The following is a 24,371-nucleotide window of genomic DNA, read 5'->3' as shown; positions in this document are numbered from 1 at the left end:
CCCGGCCCGGAGCTCTTTGCCCGGCTGCCAGGGCCGCCAGCGCCGGGCATCTGCAGCCCCAGTCCGAGCGCTAAGGGGAGGCAGGACGTGGCGCCTCTGGCCCTGTTCTGCCCGTCCTGCCTGGGTGGGCGGGGGGCCGGCCGTGCGGCGGCGCCTAGCGGGCACAGCTGCAGCGGGAGGGAAGGTGGAGAACTCTGGCAGCTGGCATAGGAGGAGAAAGAGGAGGGAGTCTGCGCGGGTCGGAGGCTGGATGTGCGGGGCGGCCGTGGAGAGCGCTCCCAGGGCTGGGGCAAGGGAGAGCCCCGCACCCGCGGCTCAGGAGAACTCCCTTGCCCGCTCCTCGCTGAGCCTTGCCTACCTCTCTCCTTCCCATTTCCCACTTTAGCCTCCCCCGGTCTGCAGTCCTCCCGGCATTACTTCTCCCTCCTCCCTTCTTTTCACTTTCTTTCCTAACCACCCTTCCCAGACAAACTTTGATGGAGAATTTCACATCACGCTGGAAAAATGCCTGTAATGAAGGGATTACTGGCACCTCAGAACACCTTCCTTGATACCATAGCCACTCGGTTTGACGGAACACGTAAGTCTTGGGGTCGGACCCCTTGGATTAGAGATTCTTTTTGTTTTTTAGAGACTTGCAATCCCATCGCGTTGGTTACTTTCCCTTCCTCCTTTTTCCTTGATCTGTATGATTTCCTTTCCTTTCTGGGGGTAGGCTTTCCCTCCACTGAGCTTTGACTTAACTGCATGCTGTGGTGTTTGTACTTAAGGGTGGTTTTCTTTTTTGACCATTCTCTGCACTTTTGAGGTATGAAAACAATCCTGGGGAAGGCTCATCTCCCCCGAGATAGATTGAGGGAAACTGTTTTGCTATAGGATTGGAGTTTCCCTTGCAGTTTTGTAGATTGACGAAGCAAAGCTAATTGTGCAGGCTATTTAATTATCATTCATAGCCCAATAGTACTTGGGTAGCACTGGTTATAGTTGCTTCTCCCCCCCCCCCCCCCATATACACACCCTAGGGATCTTTATGCAGAGTCCTTTCCACTCTCAGTAGTGTGATAAAATGAGCTCTTTACTGTACTGGAAAACTGCGCATCTGTGCTTACAGGAGAAACCGAATCCTTTTTTCCAAGTCTGTTCGATTCCAGGGAAAGGGTTTTGTATTGTTTGTCAGAATCTCAATACCAGTCCTTTCATAAAAGGTTAAGACCAAAATTTGTCTTGCCCTCAAGAACAGTCTTTAAGGGGAGATGGCTATAGATTACAAACCTTAATGATGGTTTTAGGAAGTTTGGATTATGGGAATCTTTCGGGCATTTGGGGAAAGAGGGGTATCTGAAGTTTCACTTCAAATGACATCTTTTTTTCCCCTTTATATACAATAAAAAGTAGGTATATTTCGCGAATACTTGTTGCCTAAGGCTTTCAGCTGAGAGACATTGTTCAGTACCATGGCCAGATCCCAGTTCTTTTCCAGGTTCCTAATTTTCAAAGCTATCAGTGGAGCTTGGGCTTTCGGCCAGTCCCTCTCTAGCCAGTCCCCCAACACAGTTCAGTTACACCCCCTGTACCCCTTCCCTCACCTTGCCACTCTACACCATTTCTACTAATACTATGTTCTGCTTCCTCCCTCCTCCCCACTCTCCACTCTGAGATGGGCAGAAAAATTATTTATCAGCTTTCCCAGTCGTTGAGTATTATTATCGTTAGTTTGGATTTGATGTTCTTTGGAGCAGATGTACAAGGATGTTATGTACTGTTTCTACTGCTGAAGTCTAGATCCATACTACTATTAAAAAGAATAAACTCTTGGACTTTACAGTTTTAAAAGTAGATGGAAAAGTTCAGGGAGAGTCCATGGTGTTCACTTTGATTTTTTTAAAAAAATCTTTTTTGTTTTCATGTTATTTGATGTTCACATGTGACTACCTTCTTTTTGCTTCTTTTAATTGTGTCATCTCTAGCATTTGACTGATCTTTGTATGTTCTAGAAACATGATTGATGACTGTAAAATTCAATTTCATCATGTGTCTATACTATTTTTATCAGACTTGTGATTTTTACCAGACTAATGATTTCATTAGTGTAGGGAGCATCCAAAGAGGAACTTTATCTATTAAGACAGTTCAATACCTTCTCTAAAATATCTTTAAACCCTCTTGGAGAATGAAGAAACACAGAGACTTATCCAGGGTCATACAGCCAGAATATCTTCTTGATTCTGAGACCAACTCTCTCAAACCACTATGTTATGCTACTTCTGTTTAAGTGTTTAGGTAATAAATTGAGAGTTGCAAATGAACTTAGAGGTCATTTAGTGTAAGTTTTCATTTTACATTTTGCATTTACCTCAAAGTCAGAGGACACTAACATTATGTCCAAAATCATACAGGTAGTAAGCAATAGAGTGGAATCCATGACCTCTCAGTCCAAATCCAGTCCTCTCTTCCACTGCATCATACTGTTTCTTAATAAGACTAATTTAAGTATGCCACAGATAGTGTGCATGTGTGTGTGTGTGTGTGTGTGTGTACCCTTAAACCATTCACAATATCCCTGAATTATAATACTTGCCATCTTGGAATTTTATCAAAGTATCACAAAATATATGACAATGCATATAAAATTGTGAAGTTTAGAAAAATATCTTGTTATTATTGATAGAAATATAATTGAAAAATGAGTACTTATCATTTCTTTGACTGCAGCTTAAAGTTGAAAGGAGTGCACCATGTGACGAATCTTCTCAAGAACACCCCAGAGATCTACCTATTTCAGGGGATATATTTGGAGTTCTCTAATGCTAATGATAGGGTTTGTCATGATTTAATCCTTATTGTAAGAATACATTTTCCTATAGCTGTGTCTTAGGATAACATCAAAATCAGAGAGATACATTATTAAGATTGTTGAGGCAAAGTTTTCTCTAATGAGAAGATGACAATTCTCATTATTCTTTCTTCTCTATGGCTACCCCCACATACAATGTGAAAACCAGGAATAACTTTCAACCTATTTCTTAACTGGAAAGTGTCTCAGAACACACAAGTATTAAATACAGACACACTTAAACAGTTTCATTCTGTTGGTGAGGTCTGTACTAAATGGGTTTTGGAAGGTTTCTTTAGAAAAACTTTGTCAGTCATTTAACAATAAGTCACAAAAAGAATGAATGAGCTAGATCTATCTTAACAATGACTTCTTTTCTCAGTGTTTACAACTATAAAAAAAATCCCTCCGAAAGTCTTGTTTTCTTAAGAGCTGTGTTTGAATCACTTGTAATGCTCTAAATAAGATGAGAATTAGGAGACATTACCACAAGCAGAGATTCAGTCATAAACACTGCTGCAATCAGGACCACAGATATAGTAGCATCTCTGATGAATATTGTATTCACTGGAGTTGATAACATATTTTCGTATTGAGATGATTTAGTTGCTAAGTATAACTACAGCACCTGAACATCTTTTCCAGCCTTTGTCCTTCTTATTCTAAAACTTCTTAAGTTTTTTTTTTTCTTCTCCATGGGCTTAGCATGAATAAAAAAATTCTTTGGGTTCTTCCATTCATTAGTAATTGTTTTAGGCATGACTTCTCCACATGTTCTCTTTTATCCCTATCCTCCCAGAAAAAAAAAAGCTTGTAATAAAACAAATAGCATTATTATTCTATGGCATATATTAGCACATTTTCTAGTTTATTATAAGGGATACTATGATTATTTGTCTTTTTTGTAGTGTCAGTAATTCAAAAGAAAAAGAAAACTAGAAAATAGTGATTATTTGCTTAAGAAAAAGCATCCAATCAAACCTTACTGACAACCTTAACAAATGCTGAATCTGTCTGATTAGTTCTTGTGATAAAGTAATAAACTTTTAAAATTGCCCTCATTTTAATATATATGGTCATGATATATCAGTTTTCATTCATTGAGTGAAATAGGAAAATATTTAATAAAAAGCTGGCAATATTAAAATCTCTGGCAGCTAGGTGAAGCAGTGGATAGAGCACTAAACTTTGAATCAAAAAGATTCATCTTCATGAGTTCAAGTCCAGACTCAGACACTTACTAGCTATGCGACTCATAATAAATCACTTAACCCTGTTTGTCTCAATTTTCTCATCTGTAAAATGATTGCAGAAGGAAATAGCAAACTTTCCAGTACCTTTGCCAAGAAAATCCCCAAATGTGATCATGAAGAGTCAGATACACTTAAGTGAATCAACAACAAAATAAAAATGTGTACCATGTATTAGGATAATTGCTACAGGACAAATTGAAATAGAGAGATAATATGAACTCTCATAACCTGCTAGTAGTTCATTGTTTTGTAATGTGATATTTTCATTTTCCATATTTGTTAAGACTTTCCGAAAGTACACCCTTCGTTACTAGAGTTGATTAGTTGATCAACTATTCTATTAGTATATCTTTAATTGAAAAGAAAATAAACTCTAACAAATGAAAGCTGATGAGAAGAGGTCACATATAATTGGGAAATCTTCTTTTGGTAGAAACTAAAGCTATGCATTGTCATATATTTTGTGAAACTTTGATAGGTGGCATTACAGATAAAGTCCTGATCCTGGAGTCAAGAACATTCATTTTTCTGAGTTCAAATCTGGCCTGAGACACTAACTGTGTGACTCGGACATCACTTAACCCTGCTTGCCTCAATTCCTCATTTATAGAATGAACTGGAGAAGGAAATGGCAAATCACTTCAGTATCACTGCTAAGAAAACCACAAATGGGGTCACAGAGAGTTGGACACAACTGAAAATTATTGTACAACAATTTAAAACTAACATCTTTGTAATTTAGTGCTCCTTTGGCTTCTGTTTAGTGATAACGTTATGGAAACTTGAGGGACTACTTTTCTTTATACAAAGTCTGTGAACCATGAAAGAGAAAAGTTTCTATAACTAATTTCCATTAAATACATTATTTGCAATCATAATTTCCTTTATATTTTAGACTTATGGCCATTCATGAATTTCTGGTGAAGATGTATCATCTACCAATACAAATTGATAATTATTCTTCAACTTAGAATTTTAGAGAGCTGCTTAAGGTTTTCACAGATTAAAGTATTTACCTAAGGTGACATTCTAGATAAATGTCAAAAGAGGTTCTTAAACCATCTCTTCTTGGTTTCTTCATGTCCAGTTCTCTCCATCCAATATCCCACGTGAGTTCTCATGTGGATATAAAAAGATATGGGTATATATGCATATATAACAAATAAAAATTTCTCTATAATTTTTAAATGTTTTATAATTTGGTCAGATGATTTCTTTTCTGAAGAAATTAATGATAACATCCTTTAGAGGGAGATTCTAGCCTAGTTATTATCACTATAAGATCACATCTGGATATATGTACTGTCATATTTAGGAAGATGATACATAAGTTGCATATACTGTTTATGCCTTCATAGATTGTAAAGAGTATGCCCAGGTTTTCAATTTTGATCCTTAATATGGTCATGGTTCAACTTTTTCTTTTTGTCTTTTCATCTTCACCCATGTGTATCATTCACAGCCCAGAGCAAGGAGGGCTTAGCCTAGGGTATGGCACTTAGTAAGTTCAATATAAGGTGTTGGCTCTTACCATAATCATTAGAAGTGATAGGGAAGAGGAAGGACCAAATGGAATGGTACCAGCTCATAGTTTCAAGAATACTACTTAAAAATCCTTGACTTGGGGTGGCTAGGTGGTGCAGTGGATAGAGCACCGGCCCTGGAGTCAGGAGTACCTGAGTTCAAATCTGGCCTCAGACACTTAATAATTACCTGTGTGGCCTTGGGTAAGCCACTTAACCCCATTGCCTTGCAAAAAAAAATAAAAATAACAAAACAAAACCCCAAACCTTGGCTAACACTCATGTATTAGCATCAAGGAGCTTTGGATTTTTCAAGGCAATGGGGTTAAGTGGCTTGCCCAAGGCCACACAGCTAGGTCATTATTAAGTGTCTGAGGCCAGATTTGAACCCAAGTACTCCTGACTCCAGGGCAGATGCTCTATCCACTTCACCACCTAGCCACCTCCAAGGAGCTTCTTTGAACAAGTTCTTTGAACTTAAGACCATCTATCATTCTATATATGATATACATATAGAGAGAGATATATAGATATAGATATATCAATATCTATATCTATCCATCTCTATCTATCTATCTATCTATCTATCTATCTATCTATCTATCTATCTATCTATCTATCTTCATGATTGAATGGAACTTTTCAAAAGCAAACCTTTTGCATCATCCAAATGACCTGTTTGCTTACTCTCAAAGTTTAAATGTCTTGCCATCAATGTTAGAAAACAGAGAGGAGTGACTTTTGGACCTGGAGTCAAGAATAATGGATTTTAGTCCTAAGTCTATGACCCAGGATAAAACATTTCAAATCTTTATTTCATATGAAAAATTAAGGGAAAAGTTGAATCCCTTAGATTCCTAATTTTATCTTTATAATTTGTCTACTATCCTTTCCTTTTGATATGCTAAATTGGAAAATGTGTTTGTTTGTTTGTTTGTTTGTTTTAACTGAACTGAACAACTCTAATCCCTTCACATTACAGATAAGGAAACTAGAACAAAGATAAAGAAAGTAATTTTCCCCAGGTCAAGGAGGTCATGAGTGAAAAAGATGGGACCCAGCCCTTAGGTCTCCAATCAAGGGTTCTTTCTATTTCAGTGTGTTTCTGCATAATCAAAATGGTAGAGTCATTGGGGTCATGCCTTACAATGACTCTCAGCTAAGCTGGCACAGTTTGAAGAGAATTGGGTTCAGAATCAGTAATATCTGAATTTAAATCCTGCCTCATGTCTTTTTCCTCAGTTTTCACAGCTATAAAACGAGGACAATGATAGCACCAATCTTGCAGGATCACTGTGAGGATCAAATCAGATGATATTTGTAAAGTCTTAACTAGATAGTATCTACCACATAGTAGACACTCTACAAATGTTTATTTTCTTCCTTCCTTCTTTCTTCCCTATTTGAAGAAAATAAGGTTGATTGGCCTATAGAAGTGAAAATTTGGGTGGGAAATGCTTATAACTAGTAACTATTTTTTTTTTTAGTTTTTGCAAGGTAATGGGGTTAAGTGACTTGCCCAAGGCCACACAGCTAGGTAATTATTATTAAGTGTCTGAGGCTGGATTTGAATTCAGGTACTCCTGACTCCAGGGCCTATGCTCTATCCACTGTACCACCTAGGTGCCCCCCAACTAGTAACTATTTAAAGTATTTGAAATAAGAAATTAGCATGCTCTGTTTATCTCTACAAGGCAAGAACTAAGAACCTTATCAGAGAGGCAACTGCTTTGATGATGGTGGTGGATAATTATGGTGATGGTGGTTTTGATGTGATGATGGTGGTGGTGGTGGTGGTGGTGGTGGTAGTGATTATTATTTTGGATTTTTGTCAAAAAGAGGTTTTGATGTTAGGTGGTTTCCTTTTTCTTGGGGGGAGACATTAGAAAGGATACCATGGATAGTAGCAAGAAAAGCTTTTTTCCTCTTTTGTGGTTTTCTGTGACCATAAGTGAATGTTGTGAGATTAGTTCTAGAAGGGCATATGCTTTACAGAATCAGATACTCAAATAGGTAGAGTATGCTGCTTAAACAAATATAACAGAACTGGTGGATAATTGTTTTTCAATAGAACACTGGTCCTTTAGAGCTCAGTGATAATGAAGGAAATCCTTTTATAATGGAGTCCACACCTAGACACACAAAATTTCCCATTAGAGGTAATATAGCACACACACACACACACACACACTCAATGTCACCCAACACAAACATTCCTTAGTCAATACAAAAAACACAAATGTTTGCCTTGAGCAAGCTGGTTCCTGCAAGGCTCATGAAAGATATATCCAAATTATTATAATGCGCTTTGATGACCTATTGAGAGGTCATATGGTGTAGTTTTAAGAGCATTATATTTGGAGTCAGAAGAAAACCAATACCTTTTCTTTCTGTACCTTCATGCCTTGTGTAAGCAAGTAACTTAACTCTGCCTCAGTTTCCTCATATGCAAATTGACTTGGTCAGACTATATATAACTTCTAAACCCCTTTCAAGCTCTGAATCATAATCTTCTCATTCTATAAATTATAGTGAGGTATATTTTATGATGAATAGAAGGAAATAGCTTTTAAAAATCAAAACAATGACAATAGTAATAACAATAGCTAGTATTTATATAGCACTGTATGATGCATGAAACATTTGATAACTGTGATCTTGTTTTGCTCTCACAGAAACCCTAAGAGGCAGGTACTATTTCATTCTCATTTTATAGAAAAGGAAACTGAGTCAGAGAGAGCTTAAGTATTTTTCTCCAGGATCATATATATCTAATCAGTGTCTAAGGAACAATCCTAAATTAAAATGGATTGTTTACAGAGGTAATGGATTCCCCTTCACCTAAAGTCAAGCAAAACCTGACTGCCTGCTTATTAGGTCTGATATAGAGAGGATTTTTGGTCAGGTATTAGTTGGTTTAACTGTCCCTTCAAATTCTGATAATTTAAGATTCGTTGACTTCATGGATCCTTACAAGGATGAATTTCTAAGAGCTAATTAATACTAGAATAATTATTTAGAAACAGAAGCCCCCCCTCCCCCAAAAAAGAAACAACCCTTTTCTACTAGATGTGTATCTGAAACATCACAGAATGGCAGCCTCACTAGACTTTACTACTCTGATGTGTTTTCAATTATATTACAGGTGCACCTTGCTTTAAGCAAATTTTGTAGCTTAATGATTTCATTAATGAAGAGGATTTTTTTTAGTGCCACACTATTATTGACAGGAAATCTTTATAGGATGTAGAGATAATTGAGAAGGGATAGTGATGAATAGAAAGGTGTGATTTTCTTCTGTGGCATACTTAGTTTAATCCCTTTTCATCTCCTATTCAAATAAGAACTCTGGTTCCCTACTTTTCACCATTTGCTTTTAAGGATGGCTACCTCACTCAGATTTCTCAGCCACCTCAATGGATATGGTAATAGATCTGGAAACACTCCTTCTCCAATAATACTGACTCCCAAGAATACTGACTCTGAAGTCAGATGGTCCAGTTTATATCTTCTAAAGCATACAGCTTGTATAATCTTGAACAAATTAATTGACCTTATAACCTGGTGCTCATCATTTTCATTTATCAAGTCAAAGAATTTGACTCAGTGGCCTCTGAAATGCCTCCCAGCTCTAAATCCAAGATACTACCATCCTATAATCATATTTAATCCCAAGAGTGACTCCCCAACTGTAGTAAGATCCACCCAGGAGAGACCTAGGTTTAAGAGAAAAATAACTACCATTTCCAGCAATTCAAAAATGAGACGACCAAAACTGTCGTGCTGGCTACTAGATACACAACAGTTTTGTGTTATTCTGTAAGGATCTTATAACTGAAACATTGCGGCATCCGAAAAACTACTTTTGCTCAAAAAAAGAGATTTCAAAATTAAAGTTGAATTGTTCATTTTACAAAAGGATTTACTACAATTTTCCTCATGCATTTTAAATATCTTTTTATTTCAAATTTGATTTGTTTTTCAGGAACACATGGAGCATGCCAAAATGAAGTCAGCTCTAGGAAGTTCTCATTATATATTCTTTATATGATATAGCCTTCTTATCCCTGAGCCAATTGTAGAGTATGGTTAGATACATTGCTCTTTAGCATTATGCTACCAAGAGTGGAAATCACTTTAATTAAAAGCAATTAAATGACACAGGGTTAAGAACAGATCCCTGGGGCACTCTACTGCAGACATCCTGCCAAGTCAATATTGAGCCAGTCTTCTCTGATTCTGACCATTAAACCAATGTCAAATCCATATAATTGTATTATTTTCTAGGTTGCATCTCTTCATCATTTTCAGAATAGTATAAGAGATTTGATCTAATATATTACTAAAATTTGAGTAATGTTTTATAGCTTAGCTATATTATATACCTTAGCTCAATTACCTCAACTATAAAATGTAGATCATAATAGCTCTTCCCCTTTATTGGTGAGGTAAGGATCAAATGAAATATTTATAAAAGAACTCATCAAACATTCTCCTTCCTTCCTTCCTTCCTTCCTTCCTTCCTTCCTTCCTTCCTTCCTTCCTTCCTTCCTTCCTTCCTTCTTTCCTTCCTCCCTTCCTCCCTTCCTCCCTTCTTCCCTTCCTTTTTTCATTTCCCTCCTTCCATTAACACATTGTGACCAAATAATATGATGGATGACAATATCCCTTGATCTTGCCACAATTCAATCATACATTCAGTCAGCAAACAATGTATTTGATATGTAGAGTATATAGAAAATTAAGGAATATAAAAGCCTGGATAAAATACCTTCCCATTCTTTTAAAATGTATTCTAATAGGGGGATTAATATAAGATATATATAATATATATATATATATATAAGACCTTGCAAGTAAGTATCATTTCATTTTTTATGATATACTATACAGGTTATTCAGTGTGTGCTTAATGAAAATTTATATGTAGATTCAAATACATGAATTAACATAGGTACATAGGAACACTTTAGGACAAAGGGTTGTGTTAAGTAGGGAGAGCAAGTTGATGGTGAGTGAGGATCAGGGAAGGCTTTGAGTCGTACTTTAAAGGATGGTTAGGAATTCAGTTGGTCAAGAGAAGGAGGAATAACTTTCCAGATTCAGAACTATTTATCTGAAGGCAAAGTGTTAGAAGCATGTTTGAGGAATAGAGTGTTAAAGAAAGACCTTTTAGAGTGGAGTTTGGCATGTGAAAAGGAAAAATATTAAATGGCTCTGAAAAGACATGATTAATATAATAAGCTTAATTTTAGAGGTGTCAAGGTGTGTAGTAAACAATGGAAGGTGCTAGATTTGGTTTTTTATATTTGGGAGGCATTTGTCATGCTGCAAAAAGTAAATGAAATTGTTCAAGAAGATTGAAAGAGTTCGCCTTAAACTAAGACCAGTGCCATCAGATCAGATTTTAAGTTCCTTTAGACCTGAAAGCTTTTTAAAGCTATAGTTCCCCTAATTAACCTAAACCTCTGGGCAGCAGATCAGTCTTAGATGAAAGGAGCACCAAGGTGATGTTCATTGAGTCTCCATTTTTGCATCTACTCCCGTTGTTGAGTGGTGTCCAACTCTTTGTGACTTCATTTGGGGTTTTCTTGGCAAAGAGCCTGGAGTCATTCAACATTTCCTTCTCCAGCTCACTTGACAATTGAGGAAATGAGGCAAACAGGGTTAAATAATTTGTATCCCATGAGGGTCTGAGGTCAGATGGTGATCTCAGGAAGATGAATGTTACTGAATCTAGGCCCAGCACTCTATTCACTGTACCACCTAGCTGATCCATCTCTTCCCCATCTGTTTTGAACTCCATGGAACAAGATGTTCTTCCCAAGATAAACTCAGAATTTCTAAACTCACCACCTTGCTGTTAACTCAAGTCTTGATTGGTATCACTTGTTTTAGTCTCTTCTTCACTCTGATTGGAGGCCTGGAGGACAAAGTACCAAACTCTGCCTAATGCCTTCCTTTATTGAGGGCAGAAACTAGTCTCTCAGATCACTCCATTTTGCATCCGTTGCTCTGCCTGGTTTCATCTCCACAGAAAAAGATGCCCTTATCAAGGTACCCCTGGCGTCCCTTTCTTCTCTCTCCCTTCCCAACTTTCTTGCCTCCTTTTGTGTGTTCTCTCCATCTTTAGATTGTAAACGCTTTGAAAGCTGGGATTGTATTTCTTTTAGAAATTGTGTCCCCAGGATGTAGCACAGGGTCTGGACCATAGTAGGCATCTTTATTGGACTCAATTGGATTTGTTTGAGTTGGGAACAACTGTCTGGTTCCTCAGGATTTCTTAGCAATATTCTTATGTCAATCAATCCATGAAAAACAGCATTAAACCTTAAATATTCAGTTTGTTGTTCTCTTTCCTGTCTCTTCTAAGCTATCAGTTAACTGGTATCTTGTTAAATGTGGAGATATCAACATAAAATCTTCATTTGATTAGAAAATGATGACTTTTCTTGAAGCTAGTCAGATACAAGTGGCATGCAATTTCCTTCCTTGTAAATGGTATTCTTTTATTTCATAGTTGTCATGTAGTCAGTTTTCTGATGAAGAATATGAATTGATGTCATTTCTAGACATCAATCTCAATGTAGTTAACAATAGTCAGTGTTGATTCAATCAACAACTCATGTAAAGATCCAAATTTTTTTTGGATTTATATCCTTTTTTTTGTCAAAACCAAGTGATTTCATCAGCATAGGGAATGCTTGTGAGGGAACTCTACAGATATGCAGACAGGCAAGCTCCTGATACCTTATAGTTTGAGAGAGATGTCTGCTATAGAATAAGGTGAAGTGATTTGTCCCTGGTCACAAAGATAATCTGGATCAGGAGGAAAACTTGAGCCTCCCCATACTGCCTCTCCTAGCAGTTGATATTTGACTTTCTGCAAGCATATTTTCTTTAATAAACTTGAACTAAGGGGTGGCGAGGTGGCGCAGTGGATAGAGCACCAGCCCTAGAGTCAGGAGTACCTGAGTTCAAATCCACCCTCAGACACTTAATAATTACCTAACTGTGTGGCCTTGGGCAAGCCACTTAACCCCATTGCCTTGCAAAAAACCTAATAAAATAAAATAAAATAAATTTGAACTAAAAGGCAAATAGAGACCAGGGAAATCAGGATAGTAGCTTCTGTTATTCCAGATGAAATCCTCAAGTCAAATTTTTCAACAATCAGTGTCTAAGTTTTGCTATTGTTGGTTTAGCACAAACCCTTAAAATATTTATTTATTTATATAATATGTAATATAATAATTTTATGTAATTTATATTTATATATAATATAAATATATGATATATAATATAATATACAATATTACTTTAAGCTCTGTATCATATAAAAGAAATACAACTACTTTGGCCTAGACTTCTGTCTGTCTTTCTACATATATATGTATATATCTACATATCTATATATCTATATAGATGTAGATATAGATATGGAGATATATATATATATACACATACATATATTCACAAAGATATTTATTAAGCTAAAGAGTCTATTCGATTACATTGTGATGGGACATAATAAGATCAAAACTAAATGGGACATAGAAAGAGTGAGGAGAGAGAAGAAACTAGATTGGAGTCCATTTGAAAACGATGGTCATGTGGAGGAAGTCACTGAGGAAGAGAGGAAAGCCCCGGGGCAGAGTTTCCCAGAGTGGTATTATAATAAATAAGGAAATGTAAGTGAAGTCCAGAGAGAGTGGGTAAGAGTGATGTGAATAAAAGAATATTAATGAGAGTTCCTTTAATAAACAGAAAACTATCAATGAAAATTCCTTAGAAATAACTTATGTCCACATATTCAAATCACTTGGACATATGCCCTATCTCATCAATTGTCATAGTTCTGTTTATATAAAAAATTACCTTCACAGTATCAAGTGGCTAACAGTTTAATCTGAAACCTCCCAAAATGGTTTCACGGACATCTATTTAAAGAATTTAAAGATTGAAAGAGTCAAATTTATCTTCATTGACATACTCCAAGTGTTTGTTGTCTAATAAAATTATTATGTATTTATTTGATTTTTTAAAAGCAAAAACAATTCATAATATTGGAGATTCATTGCATCATAATTCTATGATATTATACAAACCTACCAGATCTTTATTGATATAAATAAAAGTGTCCATATTGGGGGCTTTCATGATCATCAAAATCATCAGATTACCTTTGTTCACAGTGTTTTTACAGGAGGCAGGACTAACATCATTTTGTTTGCAATGAAACACATTACTTCTGCTTTTCCATCTTCTGCAAGTCTTTCAGTTTTGTCACTCAAAATGAGAGGTCTAATTCTGGTCATCTGCACTAGAGGAAAGTAGAAGCAGAACAAGTTATCAGGCTTTCCATGGTTTATTGGATTTTCCAAAGATAGAATTCTCCCCATAACAAGTTCAGATGTTATCTAAATGTCAAATATCCTAGCAAATAAGACGTAGACTGACCTTAATTGTGTTCTTCCTTATTATTTATTTTTTCAGGGAATAATGGCCCAAAGATAAAACTAGGCAGCCTTAATGCTTACTAGACAAATGTTTGGATTCTGATTCCCTGAAGGGTGGAACATTGTGTATTGAAGTATTGTGTACTGTTTATGGAAGCCATAGAAGGAGTCAAGAAAAGCGAAGTTTAAATTCTGCCTGGGTGACTTTTAGATAAGACACAACCTTTCTCAAACTCATTTTCTCATGAGATAGTGTAATAGTATCTATTTCACAGAGTTGTTGTGAGAATCAAATGAGAGAGTAAAGTGCTTTCTAAAACTGAAGATGTTTTATAAATTCTAGCAATTATTAGTATTATTGCCATTATCATCATCATCACCATCACTGCCATTTAGACCAAGCACCACCATCACCACTAGCATTTAGACCAAGATTTAAAGAAACACAAATACCTGAACACATGTTAAATATTGTTTGGACTTGATTGTAACTGGTTACAAAACAATTTAGCTCTGGATGCTTATTCTTTTAAGGAAGAGTCTTTTCTCATCCAGAGTGCTAGCCCCAGTTCTTGACCCATGACAGCTTCCTCCCCAGCAGGTCCTGTTGTTTTGGGGGCCAAATACATTGCAGATTCTGCTGGTTTTGACTTTTGTTCTACCCACCAGCAATGTGGACAATTTATTACTTACCAGTCCTCAAACTAAATATCCATTCCTTTTTTTTTAGGTTAACAAATGCATTTATTGATATTTCTCTAACTCAAGGACATAGGCAGTGAGCATGGGGACTGGGGGCCTAGCTAGAGAATCAAACCTTCTTTTTTTTTAAGGTTTTGGTTTTTTTTCCAAGGCAATGGGCTTAAGTGGCTTGCCCAAGACCACACAGCTAGGCAATCATTAAGTGTCTGAGACCGGATTTGAACCCAGGTACTCCTGACTCCAGAGCCGGTGTTTGATCCACTGTGCCACCTAGCTGCCCCCAGAGTCAAACCTTCTTAATGAAAAGTTTCCAGTCCTTGATCTCTTACTCTGTTATGAAAGAAAGTAAAGGCAAAAGGCAATGGGCTTTTATGAAGTGTCTACCAAGTGCCAGGCTCTATACTAAAGGGCTCACAAGTATCTCATTGGATCCTCATCACAACCCCTGGATATGTAGCTACTGTTATTCCCATTTTACAGTTGAAGAAACTGAAACAGAGATTTGTCTAGGTTCATACAACTAGTAATTGTCTGACATCAGATTTGAACTCAGTTCTTTCTGACTCCAGGCCCAATCTTCTGTCCACTGTTCTATTACCTAAAGTCCTGTGACCTGCCTTTTTGGGTTTTTTTCATGTTCCATAGATGTCTTTCCTACCTGATTCCTTCTTCTGCCCAGCTCCAGAGACAACATCTGCAGAGATACACTTTCCATCCAAGCTCTGCAGGCTTCAGTTTTATAATCTGGCTTCAGCACCACAATTTAAGTGCTTGCTGTGACATCTCTCTTTTCATTTTTGAGTTGCTTAAAAACACATTAAAATAGCTTTTTCACAAAAATCTACAATAATTTTATCATAACTGACCCCAGGGATTCCTCAGAACTTCTCTGGTAGTTTAGATAGTTCTCTTGACTAGGTTGACCCATTCCAGTATCCCTTTCTTATTTGGAATTACCCAGCATAAGAAGCAAATCACCCATCAAAGACAGTTCAAAGATCAGTCCTCATTTGTACCCTTACATCGGGGGCTCCTGATTCACATTGGTTTTCTATTAGAATTTCTTAATATGGGATTCTGGGGTTCTATAAACAAAGTAATTATCTATAGTACTCAATTAAAGGGTATATTTCTGATCATAAAATCATATCTTCAGGGTCAAAAAGGATTCTAGTGTAACCCCCTAATTTATAGATAAAGAAATTGAAGGTCAAAAGAATTAATTGGCTTTTGAAGAATCACTAAGCCAGTAAGTATATGAGGCAAGATTAGAATCCAGGTCTCACAGACCCTAAGTTCATTGCTCTATCAAGTATACCTCGTTGCCTCTCACTATGCTAGAAAGACAAAAATTCAGCCTCATTTCTCTGTTTGAAAATATTCTTTCAGTTGAATCTTAGAATAAACATTTTTTTTCTCCTCATTATTTGAAGTGGCTTTCAATTCCTGTGAAATGTAAGGTTTTATGACTCCATTGGCTAATGAACACTACTTTCAGTTCTCAGACAGGACATTTTAAAGATTTAATTCTCTTGTTTGTTTGCAAGATGAGTAAAGCTTCAGTCACTAAAGTCTTAAGAACCATCAACCAAGTTTTAGGAGGACTGCTTTTTGTGTCAGTGGAGGAAGTTTCCAAATTGATGAAATTACAAATCCTTGAAATATCGAAGTCTTATTTATTCATGTATTTATTTATTTGTGAGTTTGAGTGTAACAAAAACAACATGGAGCAGGGAAAGAGTACTGAATATAGAATCATGGGGTCTGGGTACAAGCCCTGATTAGCATTTATAATCTATGGTCTTGCTCAAGTCACATAACCTCTCAGTTTCAGTTTTCTCATTTGTAAAGTGGGTATATAATATGATACGATGTATTACTGCAAGGGATCTTCACAGTCATCTCAACCAACTCTTTCATGTTGTTTATGAGGAAACTGAGATGACAAAGGATTGTGCCTTGCTGTAGCTCAGAAAGGAGGCAAAACTGGGAAGGGGTCTTTTAAAACTTCATCATATTGCCATAGATCATTGTTCTAGCTCATAGAACAAGTGTCATCCTCTAATGCAGATAACACCATGTCAATGAATCCTCATCCTATGCTGTTCTTCTTATCAATCAGCAAGTAAAAGGGCCAGGCACTGTACAGAACCAGAGGGTTTTAGTACAGAGAATAAAGTCAATTTCTAATAGATCCTTCTGAAAGAGTCTACCCAATGGCCTGGGCCTTCTCCTAGGTGTTTTATATTTCAGGGCTCCCGGTGAAGCACTACCCCAACGTGGTTTTAAACTTTACATAAAAATGATTTATCCAGGAAAAATCTGCCTTCATCCCCCCGAAAAAAGATAAATGGATCTTTTCCAATATTTATCTATATGTAAACAGTTCTGGTTGACATTGCTGCGAGTAAGATAGTCATTTATTATTGGTCTGTCTGGTTTGCTTTCTTTGATTCTACATCAGGAATCTCAATGAAATAGTCAGCAAGCACAGAACTGACATTTTTGAATTCTACATAGGAGAAAAGCACGGTATGGTAAAATTTGGACTACAACTCCATGCAAAAACTAAAGATTGGTTTCTAGATCCTTTTGGGTACTCAAACGCCAGTCCTTTTTCATAGCATCTAGAAAGAAGTCCTCTATTTTTATTGATACATTTGAAGGGAATGTTATTCATCATCCAATGCAGCCCTATCTACGTAATGAAGCATAGATAAGGTAGCCCTAACACAGTCATAGGATGACTGCCTTAGAGAAAGCAAACTTTCATAAATAGTTCTAATTGCAAAGTGTTTCCTTGTGTTGTTGTTGTCCTTTCACTCATGCCTGACTCTGTGACCCTTGAGGTTTTCTTGGTTAAGCCACTAGAGTGATTTGCCATTTCCTTTTCTAGTTCATTTTAAAGATGAGGAAATGAAGGTAAACAGGGTTAAGTGACTTGCCCAGGGTCCTCCTGATTCTAAGGTTGATTTTCTATCCATTGTACCATCTAACTGTGCAAAATATTTCCTTAAGTTGAATCAAAATGCATTTCCATGTAACCTCTTAGAGCTACCCACCCAAGGCCAAGATAAACAGATCTTACTCCTCTTCCAATGTGAGCAACCCATGTGTTACTTACTCCCACTGGGCCTCATTTTCCATATCTGTAAAATGAGTAAAGTTGGTCTAGATGTCTCCTGAGGTCCCCTCTAGGTTTATACCTATGAGCTAATGAATTAACTGTGTCACTTGCAATTCTCAGTTTCCTAATTATCCTCATTGTGATCTTTGTAGCTTGTCAAAAATAAAATATCTAGAACTGCGTATAGTATTCTTAGTTCTACTTATGGGAAAGAATTGTGAGATCATTCTCTCCTTCATTTTGGTTACTAGACTAGGGCTGGATTGGTATTTCCTTTTATATAGGTAAATATTAATCAGAAAATTTCTCCTTAACCAAAGCAGGCTAGTTGCAGTCTGCAAATTAAAGTCTTAGAAATTACTTAGAGTACTGAAAGCCCAAGTCATTTTTTCAAAGTCATGCAAGCAATATGTGTTAGAATCCATCTTAAATTTACCTGGACCCCCAAAATGGGGTCATAGTTACCTAATTCCTGTCAAAATTCAGTCAGCAAAAATTAAACTATGGCCTTCTGTTGAGCAGCAAGATGGCAGACTAGACTCTTTGTCCAATCCCTGTAACCTCTCAGATTTCCCCAAAACAGAAATTATTTGCCAAATATAAAGTGATTGAAGCTATTTTCATGGTCTTATACTCCAAGAATCTGAAACATAATTTAAACTATCCCCTCCAACAGCAAATTCCACCTTAAACTCACTGAGCACCTTTCACTCAATTCCCATACTAACTCCACTGAGATCACAATATCAGATCTATGGATACAACATGGGCTTATATCAAAACTCACCCCTATACCCCAGTCTGCCCTTCCTCTCTCTAGAGCTGTGGGGACCCCCACCTTGAGGTTGTGGAAGTATTTTGGGACCTACACAGCAAGGAACAAAAAAAACTGTCAACAATTTGGAAGCCCCAACATTGCAAAGCAGGGAACTTCTGATATCTTTGAACTTTCAGTGTTAAGGAACAGGTCTGAATTGGCAAAGTGGGGCCAAAAAGCTAATGAATGAAGGGAACAAGAAAAGTCACAGGGAAAATACTTTACCAAGGCTAAAGGAAGAGCATGGTTTGCAGTTGGAATCATTTCTGAAAACCAAAAGTCAGGTGGAACAGAGATCTAAGCTGGTGAACTACAATTTTCCCAGAATGGGAGGAGGTCTCCAAGAAAACAACCACCAGAAGGGAAGAAATCAATAGTAAGCAATAAGGAAAATAAGATGGGGAAAATGATGCTTCCTGCCATTAAAATATTCCCAGTATGCTGAAGGAAATGCAGACTGCTCTCCTGTTTAATTCTGAAGCAAATTTGTTGATGGATGAGCTCTATAGATTGTAATGCAACTGTCTATTATATTCAGGATTATAGACATTCTTCATCCATGAAATGTTTTCCATTGTAGATGGTTAGACCAAACACTGAGTGGCTATAGATCTCTGCTAGTAGAAATTGTAATATTTCATACTTTGATAAAATCATTATGCTCCACATTATCATCCACCAACCTTTACCTTCTATAGGAAATCCCTTTCAACTTAAACTCGACAATGAATATGAAGAGACCAAAAGGGAACAGAAAACAACAGTCCTGACATTATTGAATGATTTTTTTTTTATTCTGAGTACATATGGTCTCACATGGCAAGGGGCATAAATTAAAAAGAATATATATTTGGAAACAAAGGCAAACAGCTAGCAAATGATGATCTGGATAGAGTTCTGGACATGGCACAACACTTGAATTCAAATCTGTGTAACCTGGAACAAGTCACTGAATTTTGTCTCAGTTTCCTTATCTATAAAATGAGGTGAAGAAGGAAATGACAAGTAATTCCAGTGTCTTCGCCAAGAAAAGCCCAAATGAGATCATAGAGTCAGTCACAAGTGAAACAACTGAACATCAACTAAGAACACCAATATAAGAAATAATGAGAAATAACTGACAGCTTGTGTGATAAATTAGTGTTTATAGAAAGTAAAGACATCTCAAGCAAGTGGTCTTTAGAACATTGGGTAGGGTCCCACTTGCTGGACGACAAGGAATAATTTCCCACAGTAGCTGTATAGTGAGCAAAGAACTGAATTTGGAGTTTAGAGGATCTCTGTCTAAATTCTTATTGAAATCTCATTTCACCAGCTGTGAGACCTTTGGAAAATTATTCTCCTGATACTTAGGCTGTTCATCTGTAAAAGACAAAAAATAACTCATGACATACATAAACATTAAAGTGCTTTATAAATTTGAGCTCTAAGTATGAGATCTCAGATCAGAGTACTTCTGTGCCAGCATCTCTATGGAATGGCTTGCATGTCCATTTTTCTCTTTGCATAATTCCAAATTGTTTTCCAGCACAGTTGGGGTAATTCTTAGTCATAACAGTGTATTAACCTGAGTATCTTCCTCCACTTCCTCTAGCAGTACCTGGGAAGCTAGGTGGCACAGTGGATAGAGCACTGGCCTTGGAGCCAGGAGGACAGGAGTTCAAATCTAGCCTCATATACTTAACACTAACTAGCTGTGTGACCTTGAGCAAGTCATTTAACCTTGATTGCCTTGCATCCAGGGCCATCTCTAGTTGTCCTGATTCATATCTGGCCATTGGACCCAGATGACTTTGGAGAAGAAAGTGAGGCTGGAGACTTAGCATAGCATCCCCTCACTCAAATCCAATTCATGTGCTTGTCATGGTCCTTTTCAAGAACAAAAGACAAACATCATCATCAGTAGTACCCATTTCCCCTCTTTTTGCATTTTAAACAATTTTCTAGGTATAAGGGGAAACCTCAAGGTTGTTTTGATTTATATTTCTCTTATTATTAGTAATGTGGAATCATTTTCAATGGCATTGTTAATAGTTCATTGTTACTCTTGAACTCTATGTGTTCATATTCTTTAGCTAGTATATCAATTGGAGAATGGATCTTGTTCTTCAATAGTTGTTTACTTCCCTATATAATTTTTGATATCAAATTCTTAAAAGAGATACTTGATGGAAAGATTTTTGTTCCAATAAATATTTTTCATCTTATCTGAGTTGCATTGATTTTGTTCATGCAAAAGCTTTTTATGAGGTCATTGACCATTGATTTATAGCTAGAAGGAACCTTTCATTTTATTCAAAAAAAATTGTTTTTGAATTATTTTACCTTTATAAATGCATCTATTTCTTATTTGGTTAAGATTTCCTCCCTGTCTATGTCTGTAAAAGATGACCAACCTTGAGCCTTTCTAGTTTTTAAAAATGTTATGCCCTTTTTTTTTCAGGATACAAATCCATTTTAAACTTATTGTGGTACATGGTAAACATTGTTGGGATTAACATGATTATTTCCAAGTCATTTACCACTCTTTTATTTTGCTTCAGTTCTCAAAAATAAGGAGTTCTCTAAGTTATTTATATTCTAAATTTTATTAATGTTATTGAAATAAATTCTTTTTAATTTTTGTTTATGCAATTAAATTGTTTTTTTAAAAAACTTTTATTTTATCACTAGAATCAAATATTTTTGATAATTGCTTTACAACATGAATTGAAATCCATATGTATCATTTTATTTTTATTTTTTATTTCTATTATTTCCCTTTTGATTATCCATCACTTTATTTTTTAGCATGATTATGTAATTTTGATTTTGTATTTTGGTAAGTTGACCACAGGAAATATAATTAATATTGTTTTTATAAATGGAATTTCCCTTTCTTCTTGAATTTTATTATTCCTATAAAATTGCTATTAGTTTCTTTTGACTAACATTTGTATCATGCTATGCTACGAAATTTGCAAATATATATGGTGATGTGCTGAAGCTGGCTCAAACATGTTCTCTAAGTTAAATTTTCAGTGTGAACATTTACTCCCCAGAAACTACAAATGATGGCTTGTTTTATTATTTTGTTGATTATTTAGATTTAAGAAAGTGATTGAGAAAAATGTTAAAAATGCAGATTTCATTGCAAAGTATGTTATGAATAGTTATTTAAAGAGCCCAATACATATTTACTAGCACACTGTCTCCCTTAATTTCTTGCTGATTCTCTAGGTTTTTTAAGTAAATCATTTTGTTGCAAGCAGATAGGAATAATTTCATCTCTTCCTTAATTTCTTTCTCTTATTTTAATGCTATCACCATAATTTGTAGATCAAAGTCAAATAAAAGGAAGAACAGAGATTGCCCTGCTTTATTACTCTACTTATATGGGGGAATTACTGTGTGTTTTCATTCGTGAATTACGTTATGTTTTGGATTTATATACGTATTTTAAAACTATAATCCAGAAGGTTCTTCTATGTTTGTGTTTTATAGTTAATTTTTTAACATAAATAAGTATTGTATTTTGTCAAAGATTTTTTTGCCTAATTATATCATTTCCATAACATTTAATTATTCTTGAATTCATGGAAACTGTATCAAAGGAAATAATCTGTTGAATATATTTCTTGTTGACCTGTATTGTCTTAGGAGTAAAAATAAGCAAGTAGAACCTCTGTTTTATGAGGGGTTTATCCAGTTTTGGAATATCAAACTCTAAGCAGAATAGGTTAAATAAATAATAAATATCACAAAGCAATCTCTGGTTTAATTCTTTTTCTACATCTTGATATGATGGCTATAAAGACTGGTTTTTTTTTTTAGGATAATTAATAGATTGCCTGTGCCCTGAAAGGAGGAGCTTTTTTATTTATTTTTTTACCTTTCCAAAATCCTCCCTTTATCCATCTGTAGTTAGAATTTTTTTACCCTGGTTGAAGGGCTTATTCACACTGCTGCCTGAAAGTGTGGTGTAAATGGACTAAAAAAAGAGCTTGATTTAAAATAAGTTTGAAGAAGAGAAACATTTTAGTATTGTAGAAGGTCTTAAGAGTAGGATATTTATATTTATAATCTGATATTTATAACTTTCTGTAATCTATTACTGACATACATTTCTAACTTTTATTATTAACATTTACTCTCAGTTTCAGCCAGGACTAATAAAATACTTGTGTAAATGACATAACTGAAGGCCTAAAGCCATACAATGCAGAATTTTGGAGAATCTCATTCAACAAACATCTATTAAGTATTTACTGTGTACAAGAGACTAACACTAGCTTTTTGAAAGGGTAAAGGCAAAAAATAAGAATTTCTGAACTCAGGCAGCAGGCAGCTTATTATAATCTTGAGGAAAATAAAGTCTTTTTAGCCACTCTAGGAAAATGTACCAAAAAAACTAAACAATTAAAAATGTGTTTTGTGATAATTAATGTTGGTTTAACCTATTCTGCTTATTATTAATTAAACTTTCTTCTATAAACCTCCATCATTAAACCAGTCACCCCATTAAGGAAAGCATCATGAATGATGACATATCTGCCCTATGACACAATTTAATTCAATGACTTGGATTTCCTGGCCTTTCTCTTTAATGTGCCATTAGAGATTAGAAAGTAGAATTTTGGGGTTTTTTTTCTTCTTTCCAGAATGAAAATCCATGGAGGCCTCTGCATGATATTTTGCCACTCTAATTCTCAGTTATTCATTTATCTTAGTTAATTTATGTCTTCTAGTAATAGTAAGTAAATGGAACAAGAAAATAAATACAGGAATAAGGGAATATATTCCAGGAAAACAGAGCCTTTTTCTTACTTAATAAGACTCAGAACTGGGCCTTTCTAAATGGAAAAAATTTACACATATATGTATCCATCTATACACACACACACACACACACACACACACACACACACACATATCATACAATTTTTCTTTCACTTTCAGACAGACTTTTTAACTGTCCAAATTTTGAGAACATTCTCCTCTCCCCATCTTTCTCTCTGTCTCCCTTTCTCTAGCTTTCTCATCAGCTTCCCTTTTCCATCTCTTCCTTTCCCTTCTTTTTTTTGTCTTTCTCTTTTTTCCCCTCCTCCAGACCTCTCTTGCCTTCCCCTTCCTCCTTTTCTCTCTCATTCTCCCCCTCTTTTTTGGGTAAGTTTGAGGTAAAGGTTAAGAGAGAGATGGTGCTCCTTCACTCACCTGTCTCCAGGAAGAGTATTGGTAGATTCATATCTACCCATCATACCTCAAATACTGGTAGTTTTAGAATATTTTACTTGGGGGGGGGTCTAAGATCAATATAATTTTTCTTGATTTCTCTAAAGGGTGAGAAATGGTTATCTTATACCCATCACCAAATTGGATTTGCATAAAAGAACATCATGAATAGTAAATAAACTCATTTATCCAAGTAATGAATGAATGAAGAGAAATGAGGAATGCTATACAGATTACAACAGATCAATGACTCCATAAGAATAAGTGGGCCCTTGCATGGGAAGCAAGATGAAATTACAGCTCCAATAAGGAAATATAGGAATTTCACAGGCAGAAGGACTACTGTACAGCTGGGGTTGTGCAAACTAAAAGTAATGGTATATGATGGAGACCCAACTTATGCTACAAGTCTATAGTTTAGAAGACTCCCAGGAACATTTCAAAAG

General features: G+C 35.9%; 1 protein-coding gene across 1 annotated transcript in view; it reads left to right on the top strand.

The window, feature by feature from the left end:
• The first annotated feature begins 504 nt into the window (after positions 1–504).
• KCNH8 (potassium voltage-gated channel subfamily H member 8) overlaps positions 505–24,371 on the top strand; it is a 421,014-nt gene continuing 397,147 nt past the window's right edge. Inside the window, exon 1 of the mRNA XM_074195058.1 lies at positions 505–580. Within this exon, the coding sequence (XP_074051159.1) occupies positions 505–580 (76 nt within the window). The remainder of the gene's footprint in view (positions 581–24,371) is intronic.

This window comes from Macrotis lagotis, chromosome 7 (genome assembly GCF_037893015.1).
Source record: "Macrotis lagotis isolate mMagLag1 chromosome 7, bilby.v1.9.chrom.fasta, whole genome shotgun sequence".
Lineage (NCBI taxonomy): Eukaryota > Metazoa > Chordata > Mammalia > Peramelemorphia > Peramelidae > Macrotis > Macrotis lagotis.
The sequence above is the reverse complement of the archived record's forward strand: the minus strand, read 5'-3'. Positions and strand labels throughout refer to the sequence as shown.